Consider the following 20,787-nt stretch of genomic DNA (forward strand, 5'->3'; position numbering starts at 1 on the left):
GTACCCACTGTCAACCCCGGACGCATGGTTTACAAAGTCATCCTTACAGGGACTGAGATGCAGTCAGAACAAAACTAAAGAAAACATTTTGCATCCTTAAAGAATGCTGGGCAGCTGTCAGGTTTGCGACTGCAGAGGACCCCACAGGACTTGTGCTGCTCTGTTATGAGTCACACCTTTCCTCAAGTGCTCTCCTGGTGCATTCTGCTCCTGCCTCAAAGCAAGGAAGGGAGGAGCTTTAAGAATCAGCAGTTCAGGGGCACCTCGGGGGCTCAGTCGGTTGAGCATCTGACTCTTGGCTTCAGCTCAGGTCATGATCTCATGGGTCGTGGGATGGGGCCCCGCATCAGGCTCCACGCTCAGAGGGGAGTCTGCTTGAAGATTCTCTCCCTCTGCCCCTCCCCCACTCACTCTGACACCCTCTCTCTCTCTCTCAAATAAATAAATCTTAAAACAAAAACAAAAACAAAAAAAGAACCAGCAGTGCACTATGTGCTAGCTTTTGCTGGGCCAGGCAGGGTGCTTCTAGGACGTTCCTGGGGATAGAGAAACAGGGAGCGCCTTACCACTGCCTTGTCCCAGACAACAGTCATCCGCTCCTCAATCCCGTTGACGCCCTCAGGGATCAGAGTGAAGTTGTCCTTGCCCACTGCCTTCTGGGCAGTGCTGTAGGGACAGTGGCCGCTGCCCGTGACCTGCAGGTCCCCACTGCAAGGACGAAAACAAGGTGGGAGGCCGACCTGAGCTCAGGTTGAACTTCAGGCACCCAGTGCAGGCTGTGAGATGAAAAGCCCAAGAGATTCGGGGGAGAGGATTTGGGGCACATCGTGGGCATCGGTGAGTGACATCGGAAGGCCCCTGTTGGGAAGGCTCTGTCCGTGTGGGCTCCAGGCTCTCCAGCTAAGGCTCCCCAGGTGGGCCTCCTCTTCCTCACCGGGAAGAGTGGACATCCGCCCAAAAGAGGTGCCAGGCCAGGTTCATTGAGGGGGTGAGGCCAGATCAGGCTTGGCCGCGGGGCACATTGTGGGGACTTGTGATCCATGCTGAGAGAAGAGGATCCTGCGGGTCTCCAGGCAGAGGAGTGGCTTGGTCTTACTTGGGGTTTAAAATCTGGGTGCTGGTTGGAAATAGACGTGTCATGGGCATGGAAGGGACAGCACAGAAACAGGCCTGTCAGAGGCAAGCCAGGATGGCCGCAGCAAAGGGGGCGAGAAGTGGTCAGATCCCGGGGCCTTTGGCCTGTGTCCTGCCATCTTCAGAGATGGGCAAGACTGTGGGAACAGCAGCTCTGTGGGAGTGACGGGCAGTCTGTTTGGACTTGGAGCTGCCCACCAGACATCGGGCTGCAGATGATGAACAAGCCTGTGGATATGCAAGTCAAGGGTTTCTTCATCATTTGGGAGAGATTTCCATGGTAGGTACACAACTACCAGCCCCTCGGGGCTCCTCCTGACCAGAAGCCCGGACTTCACCCCTATCCAGCAAACTCGTACTCATCCTCTAGCTCCAGGCCCGATGTTGCCTCCCCCATGAAGCCTTCCACAAGTCCCCTGGTCCTGAGCATGTGTCTCTGCTTCTAGGGCAGACTGCGCACATTACCACTTAGCCTTCTTTTATGGCCTAAGTGTTCCTCCCTCACACCGGCCAACAGCCGGGAAGGGACCAACGCGGCTATACTCCTAGTGCGCACATACCCAGGGGGTGCTTTGCATGTAACAGTAGCCATGTACTGAACCCTAAATTCTAGGCCGTATTCCTACACCGTCTCATAACCAGCTCTGCAACAGATACCGTGTTCTCCCCCACTTTGCTGATAAGTAAACCAAAACAGAGAGCCATTGTGGGTTATGTGACAAGCCCAGGGCGATTCCTGGATTCTCATTCCTCCTCCTGGGTGCTTCCCAAGATACCACAGTGGACCCAGTATCCCCCAGGCACCCCTTGGCTCTCACCAGGCCAGCAGGGAGGTCAAGTAGTCAGGCGTGGTGGGGTCTGGGCTCAGGGGAGGGGAGGTCACAAATGCCGCTGCCTTGGCCCAGTTCTTACTCCAGTAGTGGGTGCCATCGGTCCCCAGGCTGGCAGCGATGGGCTCGCCAAACACCAGGGGGCCTGCGGGGGCAAACACAACACACGGTCAAGGGCGGATGGTCTCTCGAGGGGGATCTGGTAGCACAGAAGTGGAGGGTCAGAGACGGGAGAATGATGCTCCAATGGGCAAGATGTTGTCTGTCCTTCTCTCCTGCATCACCACCGAGCCCGGTGACCCCCTGGCCGCCAGGCACTCAGCACTGGCTGCCCTGCCCAGCAACCTCCCGGACTGGTAATGCGTTTAGCATTTGGATAGGACCATTATGCCCTTCGGCAGGTTTGTCATTCCAGGCCCAGGGACGGGATTTGCTGTCTCAGGGCAGATGTGGCCAAAAGCCCATCTTCCAATTAAGGAGTCGAGTTCAAGTGTTTTACTTGGGAGGTGATTCCAGGCAGCACTGGCTGGGGATGGAGGAGATGACACAAGGCAAAGAAAGACGTCAAGAGCAGGTGAGTAGTCACCAAGTCACGGCCGTGGGTACCTGCAGCTCAGGGCCACTGGGGCCTCTGGGAGACTGCTGACCGCACCCTGGAGCCATTCTACCCCAGGGCCGGGAGCTGGGCTGTGTACCCACCAACCCACCACTTGATGGCTGCTTCCAGAGCATCGCTTTCCAGGAATTCCTGCCTGCCTTCCAAGGAGCAGGCCTGATGTGCTTCAGCCAGAACAAAGCCCACAGGCACAGCCTCAGATCTGCTCTCAGAGGCGGATGCTGCCTGGATACAGGCCTTTGCCCAAGGCCACTGAGCTGGCCTGACGGGGAGGCAGGCTTTGAGCTCCAGCGATCAGGCTGCCCGAGAGCAGGTCCCACACAGATGGGAATGTTCTCTATTTGTGCTGCCCAAGACGGCAACCACTAGCCTCACATGGCTCTTGAGCACATGAAATGTGGCTAGCACAGCCAAGGAAGGCATTTCAAATTGTATTTAATTTTACTTAATTTAAACGGAAACAGCCACATGTGACTGGCAGCCACCGTATCCCTCTGTGGGGCCAGGACATGCGTGCTTACTGCTGCTTCCCAAGTACTGTCATGGCTCTGCCTCAGTTTCCTTATCCTTAAAATGGAGCCAGTTCTAAGCAAGCTGTTATAACTAGAGCACTGTCTTTTAATGCCTCTGTTTGTCAGCTTTCCCTGAAAAATACTAAAACAAGGTACTGTGGGTTCAAAGCTGCTCTGGTCCCACATGATAACCCCCACCCACACGTGGCTGTCAGGCACCCAACGTTGTGGCTGGTCTGAACTGAGATGCGCTGGAATGTGGCAGACACACTGATTTCAAAGACAGCACACACAAGAATAACACAAAATATCTCTAATATTTTTTATGTAATTATATGTTGAAATAAGTTTAGATGCCTGAGGTTAAAAATATCTTATTGAAGATTTTTTAAAAATATAGTTAGTAATGCTTCCCATTTAGGGCTCCCGTGAGAAATGGTGAGCATCACGTACAGAGTAGATGCTCAATAATGGCTGTTGGGTTGTTGTTGATTTCCACCTGGCCTTCCGCACTGACCCACAACTCCCTGGTCAGCATCACATGACACAGAGAGGGACCGGGCAGATTGATGAAATGTCCTTGGCGAACGTCCACCAGCCACGGTCTTCATATAACATGCACTACCCCTCCTCTGTCAGTCTGTCATTCTCTCTTTCTCTCCCTGAGTTTGGGAAGGAAGCTGCTCTGCGGAGCCTTCTTCATTCTCGGTCTGGTGACTGGTGGGGGACTGTGGATCTCACTGTCGTGAAGGCTGGAGGCCTGCACTCGGGCCCCTGCTCTGAGGCTCCTGCAGTCAGAACGTACCCACTGAGTCCTCCACCAATGGTCCTCAGCACGGCAGGCGGCCTGGTACTGGGGTCCCACTTGAGAGGTGAGGGTACGAAGGCAGGAGGTGAATGGCCAATGTGGAACTGAGAACGGCATCAACCAACACCCATGGAGCCCTGGGGTCCTGCCAAGGACTTCACATCTATGAGCCCTAAGACTTCATGTCTTAGAGACAAAGCAGCAGATGCTCAATGCGGTTCAGTGGTGCATCATCTTCGATGGTGGGTGGCTGGTTTCCTGGGCCACACTCACCTGATGTCTGGCACAGGGCTGCGCCCAGACGGAAGGCTCTGGAAACCCATCTTCTTCCTTCCCAACCCACAGCCAAGACTCTGCGCGAGCCCCACACGTGACCCTGGATGCAGGCACCAACCACGGGGCCCTAGGCAGGGGACACAGGATGATGTGCCCAGAGGGGACCTGAGAGAGGGTAGGCAGGATCCCAGAGCTGATGCAGCCTGGCCCCAGCACTGACTTGATGGAACCCCTCAGAAAAAAACTAGAACAATGCAGAGCTCCTTAAAATACATGGTCTCGGGGCACCTGGGGGGCTCAGTCCGTTGACACTTGATTTCAGCTCCGGTCATGATCTCAGGGTCGTGAGACCAAGCCCTGCGATGCTCTCTCTCTCTCTCTCTCTCAATAAATAAATTAATTACAATAAAATACAATACACGGTCTCATCAGATCCTACATGGGGCTCGGGCTGCTGGCAACTGTCAGGGTGTCTCTGCTCTGGGCAGTGGCCCCATCAATGAACCTGACCTGCTGGACGACTCCCCTTCCTTATGGCCCAGCTGCCCCGCAGGAGGCCCAGACGCTGGGCTGCGTACCTTTCTTCCTGGCCAGGGTGATGATGTCCGCTGCACTCTTGCTCATCACCTTCGTGATGTACACCGGGCAGTTGATGCGGCCAGCGATGGTGATGGCCCGAAACACAGCCTCAGCCTCTAGCTGGGGACACAGCAATACATGGGTCACGGGAGGGAGGGGCAGAGCGCCATCACCCCTCAAGCCCCTAGGGCTCTCCCTGAACCAAAGCCCTTCCGTTTTCCTTTAATTAAGTGTGGCCAGAGGCAAATCTACTGCTTCAGGGGAGAAAAATATTAGATTTCTAAAAAGAAAGGAAAAAATTAGTCAAAATGTATTTGGTTAAAGGTTTGGAAGGCAGAATTATGTTACTGTGCTTGCTTGGAAACATGCTGCATGTTCTGTTAGGAGGGGACAGACCAGGCAAGATAAAGCATCAAAAGGCCCATAAAACCATCCGTTACTTATAAACGCCTGACATAACTGAACACATGTGTCTGACATACATGCCTTCGTGCATTCGATAACCACAGGCAATTGCTTACTGTTTGGCTTGGTCTCTGCCCCTCTAGACCAGCACTGCTCAAACACCAGGACCAGATATGTTTTGTAGTGCTTTGTTTTTAATTTCCGGTCCGCTGATGCCCCAGATGTGGTCCCACTGCTTGTGACTGGTACTGAGTCCCAGTGCCCCCAAGCCGGTCCCCACCCAGCTCTCCTGGGTGAATATACTTGTCACACGCCTGGATGCAGGCAGTGTCCATGTGCTATAAGGAGTTTGTAAACACTGTCTCTAGGTCTGTCCTGACCTCACCAGGGACCAGGGACCAGGAACACCGCTCATGGGCCGCGGAGCACTGTGCTAGATCAAGGTAAAAAGTCTATCTACCCACGTGTTGTGGCCCCAGTGTCCAGCACAAGGCCAGGCCCACGGCAAAAAGACAGACAGACACACACACACACACACACACACACACACACACACACACACACAGCCTGCCACCTGCAGGGAAATTCATCCATGCTCAAGTCTTAGAACACAGTGGGCGATGTGCAGGGGAAGCTGCTTTGTCAGTTCTAGGTCTCGAACATGGGGCTCCATGTTCTATCACCAAATACATAAGGTCCTCAGTGAGGATCCTTCTATCCAGTTATGACACTGAACTGTTCATGGGCCTTGGTGTGGAGCTCCTGGGCCCGGGGACAAGCAGGGCCTTTCCCTAGCTTCTCTGATTGACCCCCAGGCCCCAGGGCTCCCAAGTCAGAGGGCAGACCCCAGGGAAGGCCACGTGTGCTGGGATGCTCCCATTGTGGGGATGGGGATGGAGACGGGGGCTCTGGCTGGGCTGCTCCAGCTGGAACAGCATCAGGGTAGGCCCTCAGTGATGTCAGAGTCACACCCCGGGGGAGGCTCCATTACCTCCTCAGGTCTGCTCAGAGCATGGCCCTCGGGACCTGTGATGCCCATCTCCAAGATCCGCTTCTGTTCCTACAAGACAAGAGCACCGAGTCAGCGACTGTAGAATGTCGGCCGGGAGAGGCCGGTCCTCCACCCCCATTAGGCAGACGGGCAGCTGAGTCCCCAGAAGGTGACTGGTCTGCAGGGGACCAACCAAGGCTGCGGGGTGATCCCGCGCTCCTTTGCCCCCTCCACTCCACCTGCCCCATTCCGCACCCTGGACACCTACCTCCCCACCTACTCTCCCTTCACCAGTAAGAGGAGGGGGCAGTAAGAAATGAGCTCTAAAGACGACCGGCCACCTTTCCAAGCCCTGCATTTCTGCTGCAGGGCTCTCCTCGGGGAAGAAAGGTGGTGTCTGGGTATTCCATGAATGTGGAAATCAAAGAGCCCTACACTGGGAGTCCAGCCACAGAACTGGCCATCTCTGGGACTTTGGGTGAGTTGGCCAAGCTCTCCGGCCTCAACCTTCTCGTCTTCACACCGGGGACAAGAGCCCCTGTGTCTAGAGCTTCTGCACGGAGTCAGTGAGGGGGCCGGTACAATGCCCGCACGGGACCAGGGGTGGGGCGGAGCTCACTGATTGGCAACTATTCCTCTTCCTGGAGCCTGTGATTCTATCAGGAAGCCTCTACCTCGAGCTTGTCTTAGAGCCTGGAAATGGTTCCCGGTGCTAATGCCCCAGATTCAAACCCATTTGCTTCAAGCTTTCCCTGCCAAAGGAATACTATAATTTCTCAAAAAAAAAAAAAAAAAATGTTTTTTATATTGCCCAGATGTCAGCTGCGCTGCTAATTGTCACTTGCGCAGTTTCTGTAGCATCCTCGGGCACATCCCCTACAATGGGCCCCCAGCCCTATCAGCCATGGGGAAAAAAAAAAAAAAAAACATAATTTCAACAGCATCTCGGGTTATTAAGCTTGAGCTTACTGTAAGAATGTAAACTGGAAACGTCAAGACCTAAGAGCTGGGGTGGATTTAAGTAAACAATGGAATAATTTGAGCTATTGAAGATGGTGTTTACAGAGCAGTTCTGTACATTGTTTACACAATAACTTATGTATGGAGAGATCCCTGTGCAAGGCCGTTTAACTGTCCCTTACTATTTCTGTCGGAAAGAAGGGAGGAGGGGGGAAGGAAACAAGATGCTATCACGGAGGAAAGCACAGACTGCAGAAAGCCTAGAACAGGGTTTCCAGAGAGAGATGGCGGGCTGAGCCCGCGCGTTATCTTCACTCACGGCTGAAACCCCACAAAAGTGACAGGAAAGGTACACAAAAGCCATGAGAATGCAGAGCGGACTATAAAAACAAAATTTGGCAACCTGGAAAGCAGATGAGCAAAAGGTAACAGATTTATTGGAGCTGAGAAAGCTAAATCTACGTGGGCAGTATGGAAAGCTGAGACCTCCCCCCGACGTCGAGCCCAGGAGCTGGGGGCTCCCGGCTGCACGTCTCACACGCCACTGGTGGGCGCATGGGGTCGTTCGCTCTGGAAAACGGTTTAGCGGTTACGACCGAAGCTGAATATACATGTCCCCGCCAACCAGCAATTCCACTCCTGGGTAGATACTACTCACGGAAATGGGAACCCAGGTTTCACAAAAGCTTTATATGCAACAGTCCCAAATTCAAACTCTCCCAATCTCCAACAATGAGAACACATTATGACCTATTCCTGCTTTGGAATTCTACAGTGATGAAAAAAAGAAAAAAAAATTGTTTCGCGGACAACAGGGAGGAATCTCACAGGCCCTATTTTGAGCAAGAGAAGCCAGACATAAAAGAACACATACCATATTGTTGCCTTTTTATCAAGTGCAAAACTAGGCCAAACAGATGTGTGTGTGGTGGGCGATTTCTGAGAGGCCCCCCGCGGGCCCGCCCCCCCAGCTCAACGCCCTGTGTAACCCCCTCATTGCGGCTGGGCTGGACTAGCACCTTGCTTCTAATGAACAGAACACAGACAAAAGAGATGTCCATGTCTCGGGCCGTCCCTGATGAGATGACATCACAAAGGACTGTGGCCTCCACCCTGCTCACCCCCACCCACCCCTCCCGTTCTCCCACTGGCTCCCTCGGAAGGAAGCCAGTGGCCCTGCTGGGGCTGCCCACAGGGCAAGGAACTAAGCAGGCCTTTGGGGAATAGCCAGCCAAGAACAGAGGCCATCAGTCTGAGCTTGCAAAGAACTGAATCCTGAGAACGAGCACTGGAGTGCGGCTGAAAGTCCCGCCCCAGTCTGGCCTGGGGACGGCTGCAGCCCTGCCTGACACTGCAGCCTGCAGGGGACCCCACTAAGCCACACCTGGACTCCGACACGGCAGCCTGTGGGGGACCCCACTAAGCCACACCCGGACTCCGGGCCCACGGGACCAGAAGATAATAAATGGTTATTGCTTTCAGATGCTAAGTTTTGGGGTTCCTGGTGATGCAGCCACGGAGAACTAATGTAGACGGTGGTGCCCGGAAGTACGGTGTTACCATAACAACCACCTGAAGCTGTGGGAGTGGCTCTGGGACCAGGCAGTGCAGGGGGACTGGAAAGATTTCAAGGCACATGCTGGACAAAGCCCAAAGTGGCCTGGAACAGACTGTCAGTAGAAAGGCAGACACTGAGCAGCTTGGCAGTGAGAGCTCAAAAGGGAACGAGGACGTTATTGGAAGCTGGAGCTTGCACCGGAGCCTACTTAAAAAAAAAAAAAAAAAAAAAGGAACCAGGATATGATGGTCTTGAAAATTCTCCGCTTCTCCAAAGAGCAAAAGATAGTACAATTAAGAAATATCTTCTGGGGGTGTCTGGGTGGCTCAGTCGGTTGATCGTCCAACTCTTGACCGGCTCAGGTCATGACCTCAGGGTCCTGGGATCGAGCCCTGTGTTGGGCTCGGCACTCAGCACGGAGTTTGCTTGAAATTCTCTCTCCCTCTGCCCTTCCCCTCCGCCCCGACCATGCTCTCTCTCAAATAAACAAATAAGTCTGAAAAAAAAAAAATCTAAAAGAAATGTCTTCTGAGCAAATATCAAATCCAGGACATAAACAGCAGACAGTGTGTGGTGGGGTGTGGCCCCACAACATTGGTGAAGAAGTGGAAAGATGGAGGCTTGTGCCTCCAGGATGAATCAGTCACAAAAAAGCCCTTTAAAGAGACTGATGGTGCACCCCCAGACCCCTCCAACCAGAGAGCCTCCAGGAAGCTCAGGGCATGAGCAGGATAGGAGTAAGCTTATCTGGAAGAAATCTGTGGGTGTCTTTTGTCTGATGGAGTGAACCACGGAGGGAGTCACAGGAAGCCAACAAAGGCTGGGAGAATCACTTTAGCAAAACCCTGGCAGCCTGGGCTGAATGGTATGAAAGGACGCAGTTGGACCTCCAAGCTCTACTGGGCAGGAAGGAGGCTCAGCGGCAAGCATGCGCTACCTTTCATGGAAAGGATGGATGATGGGAAGTGGGGGGATACAACCAAGAGCCCAGGAGGTGGAGCCAAGAGCCACGCAGAACTACTCTCAGGCTCCGAGGCCTAATCAAGGAACTGCCAGCATGTGCCCAACCGCATTTCAGAACAGCTATGGACCAATCCTGAAGCCTTCCCTTGTCCCTCTCGAAAAGGAATGTCCCCCCACTGCTGTATGCTGTATGTTGAGTGTATGTTGGGAGGAGGCAGATAACTTGCCTCTTTGGCTCCAGAGACCTAAAGACTGGAGGAACTATCCCCACGGAGCCTCCTCTACACCTAAATCTGACTTAGACACTTCTAGACTTTGATGCTGTGATGGGAGTCTGGAGGACACTGGAAGGGGATGGATGTGTTCTGCATGTGGGCGGGACACCAATCACTGGGAGCCAGAAGACACAATGGCAGAGAGCTCTGAGAGGGCCCCCAATGATCCGCATTTCCTGGCATTCACACCCTCGTGTCATCCCAACCAAGAAGTAAAGCCAACAGCTGACATTCCTAGCGAAGCTTCACAGCTCATGCACTTAAACCACTGCGGCGCAGCCCCGCTGTGCTCAGAACTGCCGTATCATCCCGGCTCCGTGCCCCACGGAGCGGTGAGCGAGCTATTCATATCTGAACCCCGGTTCTCTATCTATAAAGTGGGGATATCTGTGTCATATCTATGTCATGGAGTAGTTGTGAACATCACCATATAAAGTCCATAGCATCATGCCTCGTATTAACTACTTTCATTGGGTGCATCCAAATGTTCTCAGGTTTGCCTGATCCTGCTTTGCAATGTCATGACCAACCCGCACCCACGCACCAGAGGCCAAGTGGCTTTCCCTGACCTCTTCTTCCTCTTCTCCATCCAGTCAACCAACGAGACCCATGGACTGTGCTCCCTCTCTTTATCTCCTCTCTTTATCTCCCGTCTTCATTTATTCTGAGAATTGCGGGAGGAGAACCCAGCTGGTCACCCTGAGTCAATTCTTTTCCTGTTGAATTCTCCATCCTACAGCCAGAAGGATCAAAATGCACTCATGTCTCTCCCTACCCAAAATTTTGCATGGCTATGGCCTATTGTGTGTCGGATGCTGGACTCCACATACATGACATCATTTAATGCTCATGAGGCAGGTGCTATTGGATGAAGAACAAGAGCCTTTGAGGGGTAGAGTCCCCGGCCCGAGGTGAGGTGGCAGATGGGGCGGGGCTCCCATCATTACATCCCCTCCCAAGTCCTACAAGACGATAAGCAACACCAGCTTCCACACGCCTCACCTCTGGTGTCCCCCACGTTTGCAGAGCATCTCCATCCGATCCTTATTTGTCCCTCATGCAAACCCAGTGAGGCTCACAGGACGGTTATGCCATCCCCACTGTGCAGGTGAAGAACCTGAGCCGAGAGACGATGTAGCCTGCCGAAAGCCCCCTGCAGATGGTGAGTGTGTGACTCACACCCGGAGTGTCTGATGCACCATCCAGTTCTCAGCCTGACCCTTCACAGCCTAGCCACCTTGCTCACCAACGCCTCCACCCCTCTGATCGCACCATGACAGCATCGGGACACAGACCGGAGTGGAAAGGGTGGACATCCACACCACTCACCTGAGCTATCAAGTCTCCATTTTCGGCGTGGACCAAGATCACAGCTCCCAGCCCCTTCAGGAAGGTGAAGGCTTCATAGAGCTGAGGGAGAAGCAATGGCATGGGGGGGAGGGGGGAGAGAAAAATATCACAGCCTGAGCATTTGCAAAGACGGCTCTTCTGCTCAGTCGCCCACCCGCCGACCCCTGCAGAGGTAACACGGACGCTCTGTTCATACCAATGGAATGCATTGCTCAACGAGTTAAGCCTTGGAAAGGGTCTCCCCTTGACCCTGACACTCTCCGGATCCCAAAGCAGGAGGCTGGGGGAAGGGCAGAACTGAGCAAAGCCACACCACGGCACAGAATGCCCTCGGTCCTGGTGCTCATCGTGGCTTTCACCCTCGATGTGGCTCCAACCCGCACAGGCGCCTGCCGCTGCTGCTGGGGACAGCCACGCTGAGATGTTGGTTTCAGTTCTACTGAACTTGTGTAACTAGGCGTGCTCAGCCTGCGCTGTGGGCCGAGTTCTCTAATAACTCTAACCGTCAGGTAATACACACTCCGCCAGGCATCCGCTTACTTAGCCGGTGCAGGCCCTGCCCACTGCCCACGCCCTGCTCCCACCTGCAGAGGATCTGCACTCAGACACGTGCCCGCGGTGAGGACGAAAGCCGCCACGTTCCCTCTCCAGGGCCTCTCGAATTGTAACTTTGCTCTGCATGCGTACAAGACAGCACCCCACCCTGGGACATGTGCTTTTAGATGCAGACAGCAGGGGGCAGGCGGGGTGGGGGACACTCGGGGGCAGGAAGCACCTTCCAGGACCCCCATGGCTCAACTCCACCTGTCCCTGGGGCTTTGGTGGTTAGAATGAAACAGGCGAAAATCTCAGTTATGCTAGACAGACACGTGCTACTTTTTCATGAAACTGAACCAATTTTAGCCTTTCCGTGACAATCAAAGGCCTGCAGGGTACCTTGGGGTAAGTTATTCTCTATAACTCCAAGCGTTTATTTTTGTTTTGTTTTTTTATTATGTTATGTTAATCACCTCCAAGCATTTATTTTGAAAGGTGAGACCTGGACACGTCTCCCATTGCACATCGAACTGCATGGTCATAAGGAATAATAGCTTCTCAGCGCCCATATGTGTGCCAGGCACTGTCCTAGAGTCATGTATTATGAACTCATTCAATCCCCTGACAACCTCTAGGAGGCAGGTGCTCTCATGAGTCTAAAGCACAGAGAGATTGGGAAAGCTGCCTCAGGCCGCACAGCAAGGCCAGGGTTGCAGCCAAGCAGTCTGGCTATGGCATCCGTGCCCTCTGCCGCCACACTGCCCCACCGTTTTAACCAGCAGAGGGCAGGACAATGATAATAAAACCCGGAGTCCCAGTGGTGTAAGAAGGCCCGGTGCCCAGCAGACAATAACACCGACACCCTGCACCACTTAGAGCATCACTTTCTCGAGCTCCTCTCACCCACATGACAACGTTGGAAACCGGCAGGGCCAGAGATGGCCACGCTGCAGGGGTGAGAAAACTAAGCGGGGGAGACCTCAGTCACTCGATTGGCTAGAGAGAGAGCCAGGGCTCCCCTCTGGGTCAGAGCTAATGACGTGGTGCCCGAACTTGCTAGATCTCCAGAATGGACTGCCGAGCTTTTGGGAAAGTACAGTTTCCTGAGCCCTGCCCTGAACATCTGTGGTGGGATCTAAGATCTGTCTTTTTTTTAAGATTTTATTTATTTGAGAGAGAGAGAGTGAGTGAGAGGGGAAGGGAGAGAGAATCTCAAGCAGACTCTGCACTGAGCACAGAGCTCGATGTGGGGCTCGCTCCCACAACCGTGAGATCATGACCTGAGCTGAAACCAAGAGTCGGACGCTTAACCGATTGCGCCACCCAGGAGCCCCTAAGAGTCTGTCTTTTTTTAATGAGCTTTTTAAATGATGCTAAGGATGAGGTGGATTTGGGAACCACCAGGCAAAGGGATCCCGCACTCGACCCCACTCTAGTGGCCAGATAGGAATGCAGGCAGGGGTGGGGACCGACACAGGTCACATAGCAATGCAGTGTCAGAACCAGGACTTGAACTCAGAGCTCTCCCCTGCCCATTCTGAAAACTCCCTTGCTTCCTGCCCAGGAGAGGGGGTGTGCAGGAGGAGGACCTACCTGGCTATCAGACATTTGGTAGAGATCCTTATATGCCATGTAGACTTGGAAGGAATTGACACCTGTTTCGAGATAAAAAAGGAAACAGAAAAATGCATTTAAGAAAAAAGCGTTCCTTTTCGGTAAATCAAGGAGCACAGTACAGAGTGGTCACTGCTAGGACAGAAGGGTGCCACTGGGCCTCACAGTGGGGGCACCGAACCCAGCGTGGGTGTGGGGCGGGGCGGGGGGGGCAAAGGAGGCTTCCGGGGAAGCCACACAGCTGAATCTGAAGGAGGAGAAGGGGAGGAGGGGGGGGGGAGGGGGACTATTTGGACCGAGAGACGGGTGTGCATGGGTATGGACGGAAAGGTGGATGAAAAGACACAGAAGGTGAAGGTACTAGAAGTATCCTATGGCTCAATCCAAGGGGGCATGTGCTTTTTTTTTTTAATCCCCTACTTTATTTATTATGGTAAAACACATATAACAAAATTCACCATGACGGCCATTTTCAAGTGCACAATTCAGTGGCATTTAGTGCATTCAAAATGTTGTGCAGCCATCACCACGGTCTACCAGAGCATGTGTTTTCAAAGCAAGGTGTGACATGCTCAGACTTTTTTTTGACTCAGAAAGACTATTCTGGAAGTAGTGGGGAGGATGGGTCCGCAGAGCGGCAGAGGGCAATGGCAGGTGGGAGGAGGGTGCTGAAGGTCGACGGGACAGGTGTGCCGAGGCTCTGAGCCAGGGCGGGAGCTACAGGGGTGGGGCATTCAAGAAGGCTGAAATGACGGGACTTCGTGTGCTGTATGGACAGGCCAGCAGGGAGCAGGGGACGTAGGAGACTCCTTCCTAACACACCTTCCATGTGCGTGAGGACAGGGACCATGTCTTCTATGCTATTTCAATTTGCACATCCGTAGTATGTGCTGTGCAATGAGTGTTTGTTCATGGAATCTGGAAATGTCTGGGTAAGAATATGCATTTAGGGCAAAAGTATTAAATGGGATTGAGAATTCCTTTATACTAAAATAATGGCGAAAACAAACCAAAAATCTTTTCTTACGCAGAGAGCCAAGGCAACAAAAATTCCCTGTCCAAATTATCAGAAAAAAATGTAAAGAATAAAATAAGGTACCGAAATTAACATTAAAAGTATCAGTTTGTAATTAATCAGGTAGACTTAAATAAAAATAATAGGCAATTCATTGATATTGTATTCCTTATAAAGATAATCTTTTTTAAATCTAAAAACAAAAACTCAGTATATACAGAGACACAGATCAATTATCAGTGAGTAAAAAGATAAAACTATAGGGAGAGGCTAAAAAAATGCTTCATTATTTATTTAAGGTGAGGGGAAATGAATATTAACCTATTAAGCTTCCACGATAAGGATTTTTTTCATGATAAGAAATTAAAAAAAAAGAAAATGAAAATTCACCAGAAATTAGAAGTAAATGACACAAACCAAAGCAGAAATAATGAATTAGCAGACATGGTAAATTTAATAAATACATCCTAAAACTGCATCTTGCGGTGAGTGAACAGGGTCAAGTCATCTCACATTGAAAGCTATCTCAAAAAATCACGACAGATTTGAATTATTATTAATAGAAACCTTCTGTAAGTTAATTCTTAAAACCTCAAAAAAAAAAAAAACAAGTAACTAACATGGTAAATATATCTGCAACAAATTTAACAGAGGTTTTAAAAAAGACCCTCTTATTTAGAAAACACCAGTGGTTACTTCTGGGGGGAGGAGGGTGTCATGACTGAAATGGGGCCCATGGATAGTCCATTGGGGGGCATCCGGCAAAGTCTTACTTCTTGCCCGAGTGGGGTAGCCTCATAATAATTCATAAAGCCACATTTTTTATCTGTGTGGTTTTTCTGTTTCTGCTTTATGTTAAAAATATTAAAATAAAAGCAAAGAAGCCTAAAACCCCAAAGGTAAACACTATTTTCAGACAATTTAAGAAAAAAAAAAGCAGCTAGCTAATAAAGATAAAGAGATTTGGTCTTATTTGTAATCAAAGTAATTCGAAATAAAACCTCAGTATTGTACCACAGTTGAAAATATGTTGCCCAGTGCTAATGAATGTGCGTCAAAATGAGTCCCTCCTACATACCAATTTGCACCTGCTTAAAAATCCAATTAAGCAATGCGTATCAAGAGTAGTAAATATTCCCTTATATTTAGCCTGATAACTCCTAGCAATAGAGCCTCGGAAACACGGTGAGTCCTGAAATTCCCCAAACCTCCCAAATTCACATATACCATCATCCTAGCTTTCCTCCAAGGAGGTGGCACGGAATACCAATTCTCAAAGATTGTGCTAAGCACTTACCGGAAGTCAACCCATTCATGATACCCGCCAGTTCTCAGAAACCCCTCTCACTCAATCCACCCCATAACCTTGGAAGCAGCCATGTCCATACCATGTGACCCCAGACCACAGATGTTAGTGCAGGGCTGGGCATCCGGCAGATGCTGAGTTGAGCCGGGAGGAGGGACAGAGCCCACTTAACACCCAAAAACACCTGGCTGGTGTCTTAAACAGAGATGTACAACCCAGATGGCAGGCTGCCGCCTTCCAGCATGGTGGCTACAGGAGTAGAGAATGCAGGTCAAGGGTGAGGGGAGAACAGAGCTGGCTCAAAGGGAAAAGCACAGATGAGCACGGGACAAGACTCCCTGGTGTGGGACCCTTGCATACACGTCATTATCACCAAGGCAAATCTGCTTCGTTAAACTTAAGCCAAGCTCTGGGGGGATTCTGTTGTTTGCAGTCAAACCCGGGGATGCTGATATTGGTGAAGAAAAATGGATTCCTCCACAGTAAACAGGTTTCTTTTCTGCAGGGCTTCTCACAGATTTTAACATGATCATGTGCGTTAAGAATATTCAAGAACAGAATAAACAGAGAGCATTTCCCAAACTTATTGGACCCCAGAAGCCCTTTTTCATGGAATATTTATTTTCTCACTCATCAAATATTTACTGAGTGCTTCCTGTGCACGAGCACCATTCTAGAAGTTGGAGATACAGCTGTGAACAAGGAAGGAAGGATGCTTGTCTACATTCTACTGGGAATAAGCCGTAAGTGAGTAAGTAAGTAAGGTAATTTCATGCAGAGATGAGAGCTAGGAAGAAATTAAACAGGCGGGTAAATTTTTTTTAAAGTTTCACAAAACTTTTGCAGTGACTCTGTCTCTCCCAAGAGGCAGAGTCTATTTCCCCACTCCTTGAACTCGGGCTGGTCTGGAGACTTGCACTGACCCAGGGCATGAGGCGGAAATGGCACCATACTGGCTCCAAGCCGCACCTCAGGGCTTCACGCTCACCTTGGAGCCCCGCGTGAAGAGGCTCAGGAGACCCTCTGGAGGACAGGACGTGGAGATGTACATTTGGTTTATCCATTCACCCATCAATGGACAATTGGGTTGCTTCCAGCTTTTGTCTGTTGTGCCGAAGGCTGCTATGAACATGGGTGTACAAATATCTCCAAATCCTTGCCTTCAAGTCTTCTGGACAAATACCCAGAAGTAGAGTTGCTGGATCATAGAGTACTTCTATTTTGAATTTTTTAAGGACCCCCCCCCCAGTGTGCATTCCTACCAATGGTGCCCCAGGGCTCCCATTCCCCCCACATGCTTATCAACACTCAGTATTTTCAGTTTTTTTGGTAACAGCCCTTCTAATGGGTGTGAGGTGGTATCTCATTGTGGTTTTAACAGTGGCTGTTTTCAGCCACTGGGTTTTGGAGGGGTTTGTTATAAAACAAAGGCTAACAGATACAGAAATCTTTGCCTAGAGGTCAGGTGTTGCAGTGGCCAAAATCTAACACATGTGTCACTGGCCTTGGGACTGGGTAGTGGGTGGAGGTCAGAACAGTCCTGAGGAAACTGGAGGCCAAAGGCTGGGAAAAATAGCCAACACACTGTTAGTGGAGGGTGGGAAAGGGGCCACTCTTATTAGGCAGCAGCAATACAAGAGGAAAAAATTGCCACTTGTGATAATGTACTCAGAGAATTTGCAAACCTGCCTAAAGTGACTTCCATGAAGACTTCCAGCTCTATTACAAAACTGTCATCATCAAGACAGTATGGTACTGGCACAAAAACAGACACATAGATCAATGGAACAGAATCGAGAGCCCAGAAATGGACCCTCAACTCTATGGTCAACTCATCTTTGACAAAGCAGGAAAGAATGTCCAATGGCAAAAAGACAGTCTCTTCAACAAATGGTGTTGGGAAAATTGGACAGCCCCATGCAGAAGAATGAAACTGGACCATTTCCTTACACCACACACCAAAATAGACTCCAAATGGTTGGAAGACCTAAATGTGAGACAGGAGTCCATCAAAATCCTAAAGGAGAACACAGGCAGCAACCTCTTCGACCTCAGCTGCAGCAACTTCTTCCTAGAAACATCGCCAAAGGCAAGGGAAGCCAGGGCAAAAAAGAACTATTGGGATTTCATCAAGATAAAAAGCTTTTGCGCAGCAAAAGAAACAGTCCACAAAACCAAAAGACAACCGACAGAATGGGAGAAGATATTTGCAAATGACATATCAGATAAAGGGCTAGTATCCAAAATCTATAAAGAACTTATCAAACTCAACACCCAAAGAACAAGTAACCCAATCAAGAAATGGGCAGAAGACATGAACAGACATTTTCCCAAAGAAGACATCCAAATGGCCAACAGACACATGAAAAAGTGCTCACCATCGCTCGGCATCAGGGAAATCCAAATCAAAACCTCAAGGAGATACCACCTCACACCAGTCAGAATGGCTAAAATGAACAAGTCAGGAAACGACAGATGTTGGCGGGGATGTGGAGAAAGGGGAACCCTCCCTCACTGTTGGTGGGAATGCAAGCTGGTGCAGCCACTCTGGAAAACAGTATGGAGGTGCCTCAAACAGTTGAAAATAGAGCTACCATACGATCCAGCAATTGCACTACTGGGTATTTACCACAAAGATACAAATGTAGGGGTCCGAAGGGGTACGTGCACCCCAATGTTTATAGCAGCAATGTCCACAATAGCCGAACTGTGGAAAGAGCCAAGATGTCCATCGACAGATGAATGGATAAAGAAGAGGTGGTATATATACACAATGGAATATTATGCAGCCATCAAAAGGAATGGGATCTTGCCATTTGCAACGACGTGGATGGAACTGGAGGGTGTTATGCTGAGTGAAATAAGTCAATCAGAGAAAGACATGTATCATATGACCTCATCGATATGAGGAATTCTTAATCTCAGGAAACAAACTGAGTGTTGCTGGAGTGGTGGGGGGTGGGAGGGATGGGGTGGCTGGGTGATAGACATTGGGGAGGGTATGTGCTATGGTGAGCGCTGTGAATTGTGCAAGACTGTTGAGTTGCAGATCTGTACTTCTGCGACAAATAATGCAACATATGTTAAGAAAAAAGAAAAAGAAGAAAATGGCAGGAGGGGAAGAATGAGGGGGAGTAAGTCGGAGGGGGAGACGAACCATGAGAGACGATGGACTCTGAAAAACAAACTGAGGGTTCTAGAGGGGAGGGGGGTGGGGGGATGGGTTAGCCTGGTGATGGGTATTCAAGGGGGCACATTCTGCATGGAGCACTGGGTGTTATGCACGAACAATGAATCATGGAACACTACATCAAAAACTAATGATGTAATATATGGTGATTAACATAACAATAAAAAATGAAAAATAAATAAAAATTAAAAAAAATAAAGTGACTTCCGTGAAGAACGTAATTAAGTGCCTAAGCTGAGTATGATGAAGCAGCAGAAGACAGACATCAAATAGGACCAGAGAGACAAGGATCAGTTCAGTTTGCAAGCAGAATTGAGTGGACACGCAGGACTGCTTCTCATCTCTACTCTTGCCAACCCACAAACAGTTCTCAAAGGAAAAAACGACCTCAGGGTAAAGATTAAATCAAAGGTGTGCCCAGAACTCTTTGTTAAGACCTCCCAAAAACCCAAGGTGGTGCCCGGTAAACTTGCTTGGCCAGACAAAAAGGCTTCCAAGAATCTTAAAAGTGTCACCACACGGCACACACCAACAGTCACCTAAAGAAGCTTGTCTCAAAAAAACAGTTGTGTGGTGGAGTGAACTATAATGTGATCCACTGGAAAACCACGATGTTTTTAAGAAAACTGTACCCTCTTTGACTAAGAGAGACTGAACCTATTCAAAATGAAAGGGGGCCTCTGGCCACCAACTTTCTATGGGTAGGAAAAAGGCTGAGACAGGTGCTTTGCTGCAAACATGGGCCATCTTCATGGAAAGTGAACTCTATGTTCAATGGTCAAGCCAAGAGTCCCCAGGGTAGAGCCTGAGCTATGCAAGCACTAGTCTAGCGCAGGGGACAGGAAGCTTTTCTGTAAAGGGCCAGAGAGTAAATCTTTTAGACTTTGTGGGCCACATGTAGTTTCTGTCACATAGTCTTTGTTTTCTGGTCATTGTTGTTGTTTTTGTTTGGTTTGTTTTGTTTGGAAAAACCCTTAAGAATATAAAAACATTCTTGGTTGATGAGCTGCATAGCAACAGGCCACGGGCCATATTTGGCCCACAGATTGTGGAGTTTGCCAACCCCTGAACTTGGGCACTACTCCCAAGGAGAAAGATCGGCCCCGACAAAGGAATATTCTCTACCCCCAGAGGTCTGCCCAGCAATATGTGTCCAGCTGGATTCCAGAATTTCTAGGGGGTTATGACCATGTGTCACTTGCTTTCTCTCTTTTCCAAATGGGAGTGTTTGTTGTGCTTGACCTGTCCATGCCCCACAAACTGTATGTGGGGTGCATGGGGTGGGGAGGCACATGACTTACCTCTTAAGTTCACAAGTCTTTGGATCAAGAGAAGCCACACCAAGGAACCTCATCCACATCCTACGGAGATGTTCAACATGAGATCCTAGACTCTGAACCTGATGGCATAACCGAATGGAAATTTTGGAGCAGCTGGGTGGAAGTGAGAGTATTTTGAATGAAAGAGGGCTATAGTAATTGTGGCCAGATGAGACACTATTGAGATTAAAATAGCCACAAATTCTTCCAGGTTCCTCCCATCAGAGGTGGAGTCTTTCTCCCCCATCCCTTGAATCTGGGATTCTCTTGTGACTTGACTTGACCAACAAGACGCAATTGAAATGAAGATGTGTGAGTTCTAAGTTAATCCTCAAGAGGGCTTTCTGCTTCCATGTTCACCCACTGGAGCACTACCACCAAGCGAAGAGGTCCCAGAGGGCCCGTTACCAGATGAAAGATCATGTGTGGAGCATCTCCCCAGCCATTCCAGCTGAGGCCCAAAGGTCTGAGTGAGCCCAGGCGAGGTCAGGAGAGAAATTGCTCAACTGAGCCCAACTGCAGTTGTCCACCTACAGAGTCATAATTAGT

General features: G+C 50.1%; 1 protein-coding gene across 1 annotated transcript in view; it reads right to left on the minus strand.

Annotated features, from left to right (window-relative positions):
- The window catches only part of CRMP1 (collapsin response mediator protein 1), a 71,115-nt gene that overhangs the window by 8,637 nt on the left and 41,691 nt on the right, over positions 1-20,787 (minus strand). The window contains exons 5-10 of the mRNA XM_028088630.1: positions 13,388-13,449; positions 11,237-11,317; positions 6,152-6,220; positions 4,755-4,875; positions 1,953-2,109; positions 567-708 (exon numbers count right to left, since the gene is read on the minus strand). Coding sequence (XP_027944431.1) covers positions 567-708; positions 1,953-2,109; positions 4,755-4,875; positions 6,152-6,220; positions 11,237-11,317; positions 13,388-13,449 — 632 coding nt within the window. The remainder of the gene's footprint in view (positions 1-566; positions 709-1,952; positions 2,110-4,754; positions 4,876-6,151; positions 6,221-11,236; positions 11,318-13,387; positions 13,450-20,787) is intronic.

This window comes from Eumetopias jubatus, unplaced genomic scaffold (genome assembly GCF_037043125.1).
Source record: "Eumetopias jubatus isolate StellerSeaLion01/CBP00866 unplaced genomic scaffold, mEumJub1_p1.0 scaffold_2, whole genome shotgun sequence".
NCBI classification, from domain to species: domain Eukaryota; kingdom Metazoa; phylum Chordata; class Mammalia; order Carnivora; family Otariidae; genus Eumetopias; species Eumetopias jubatus.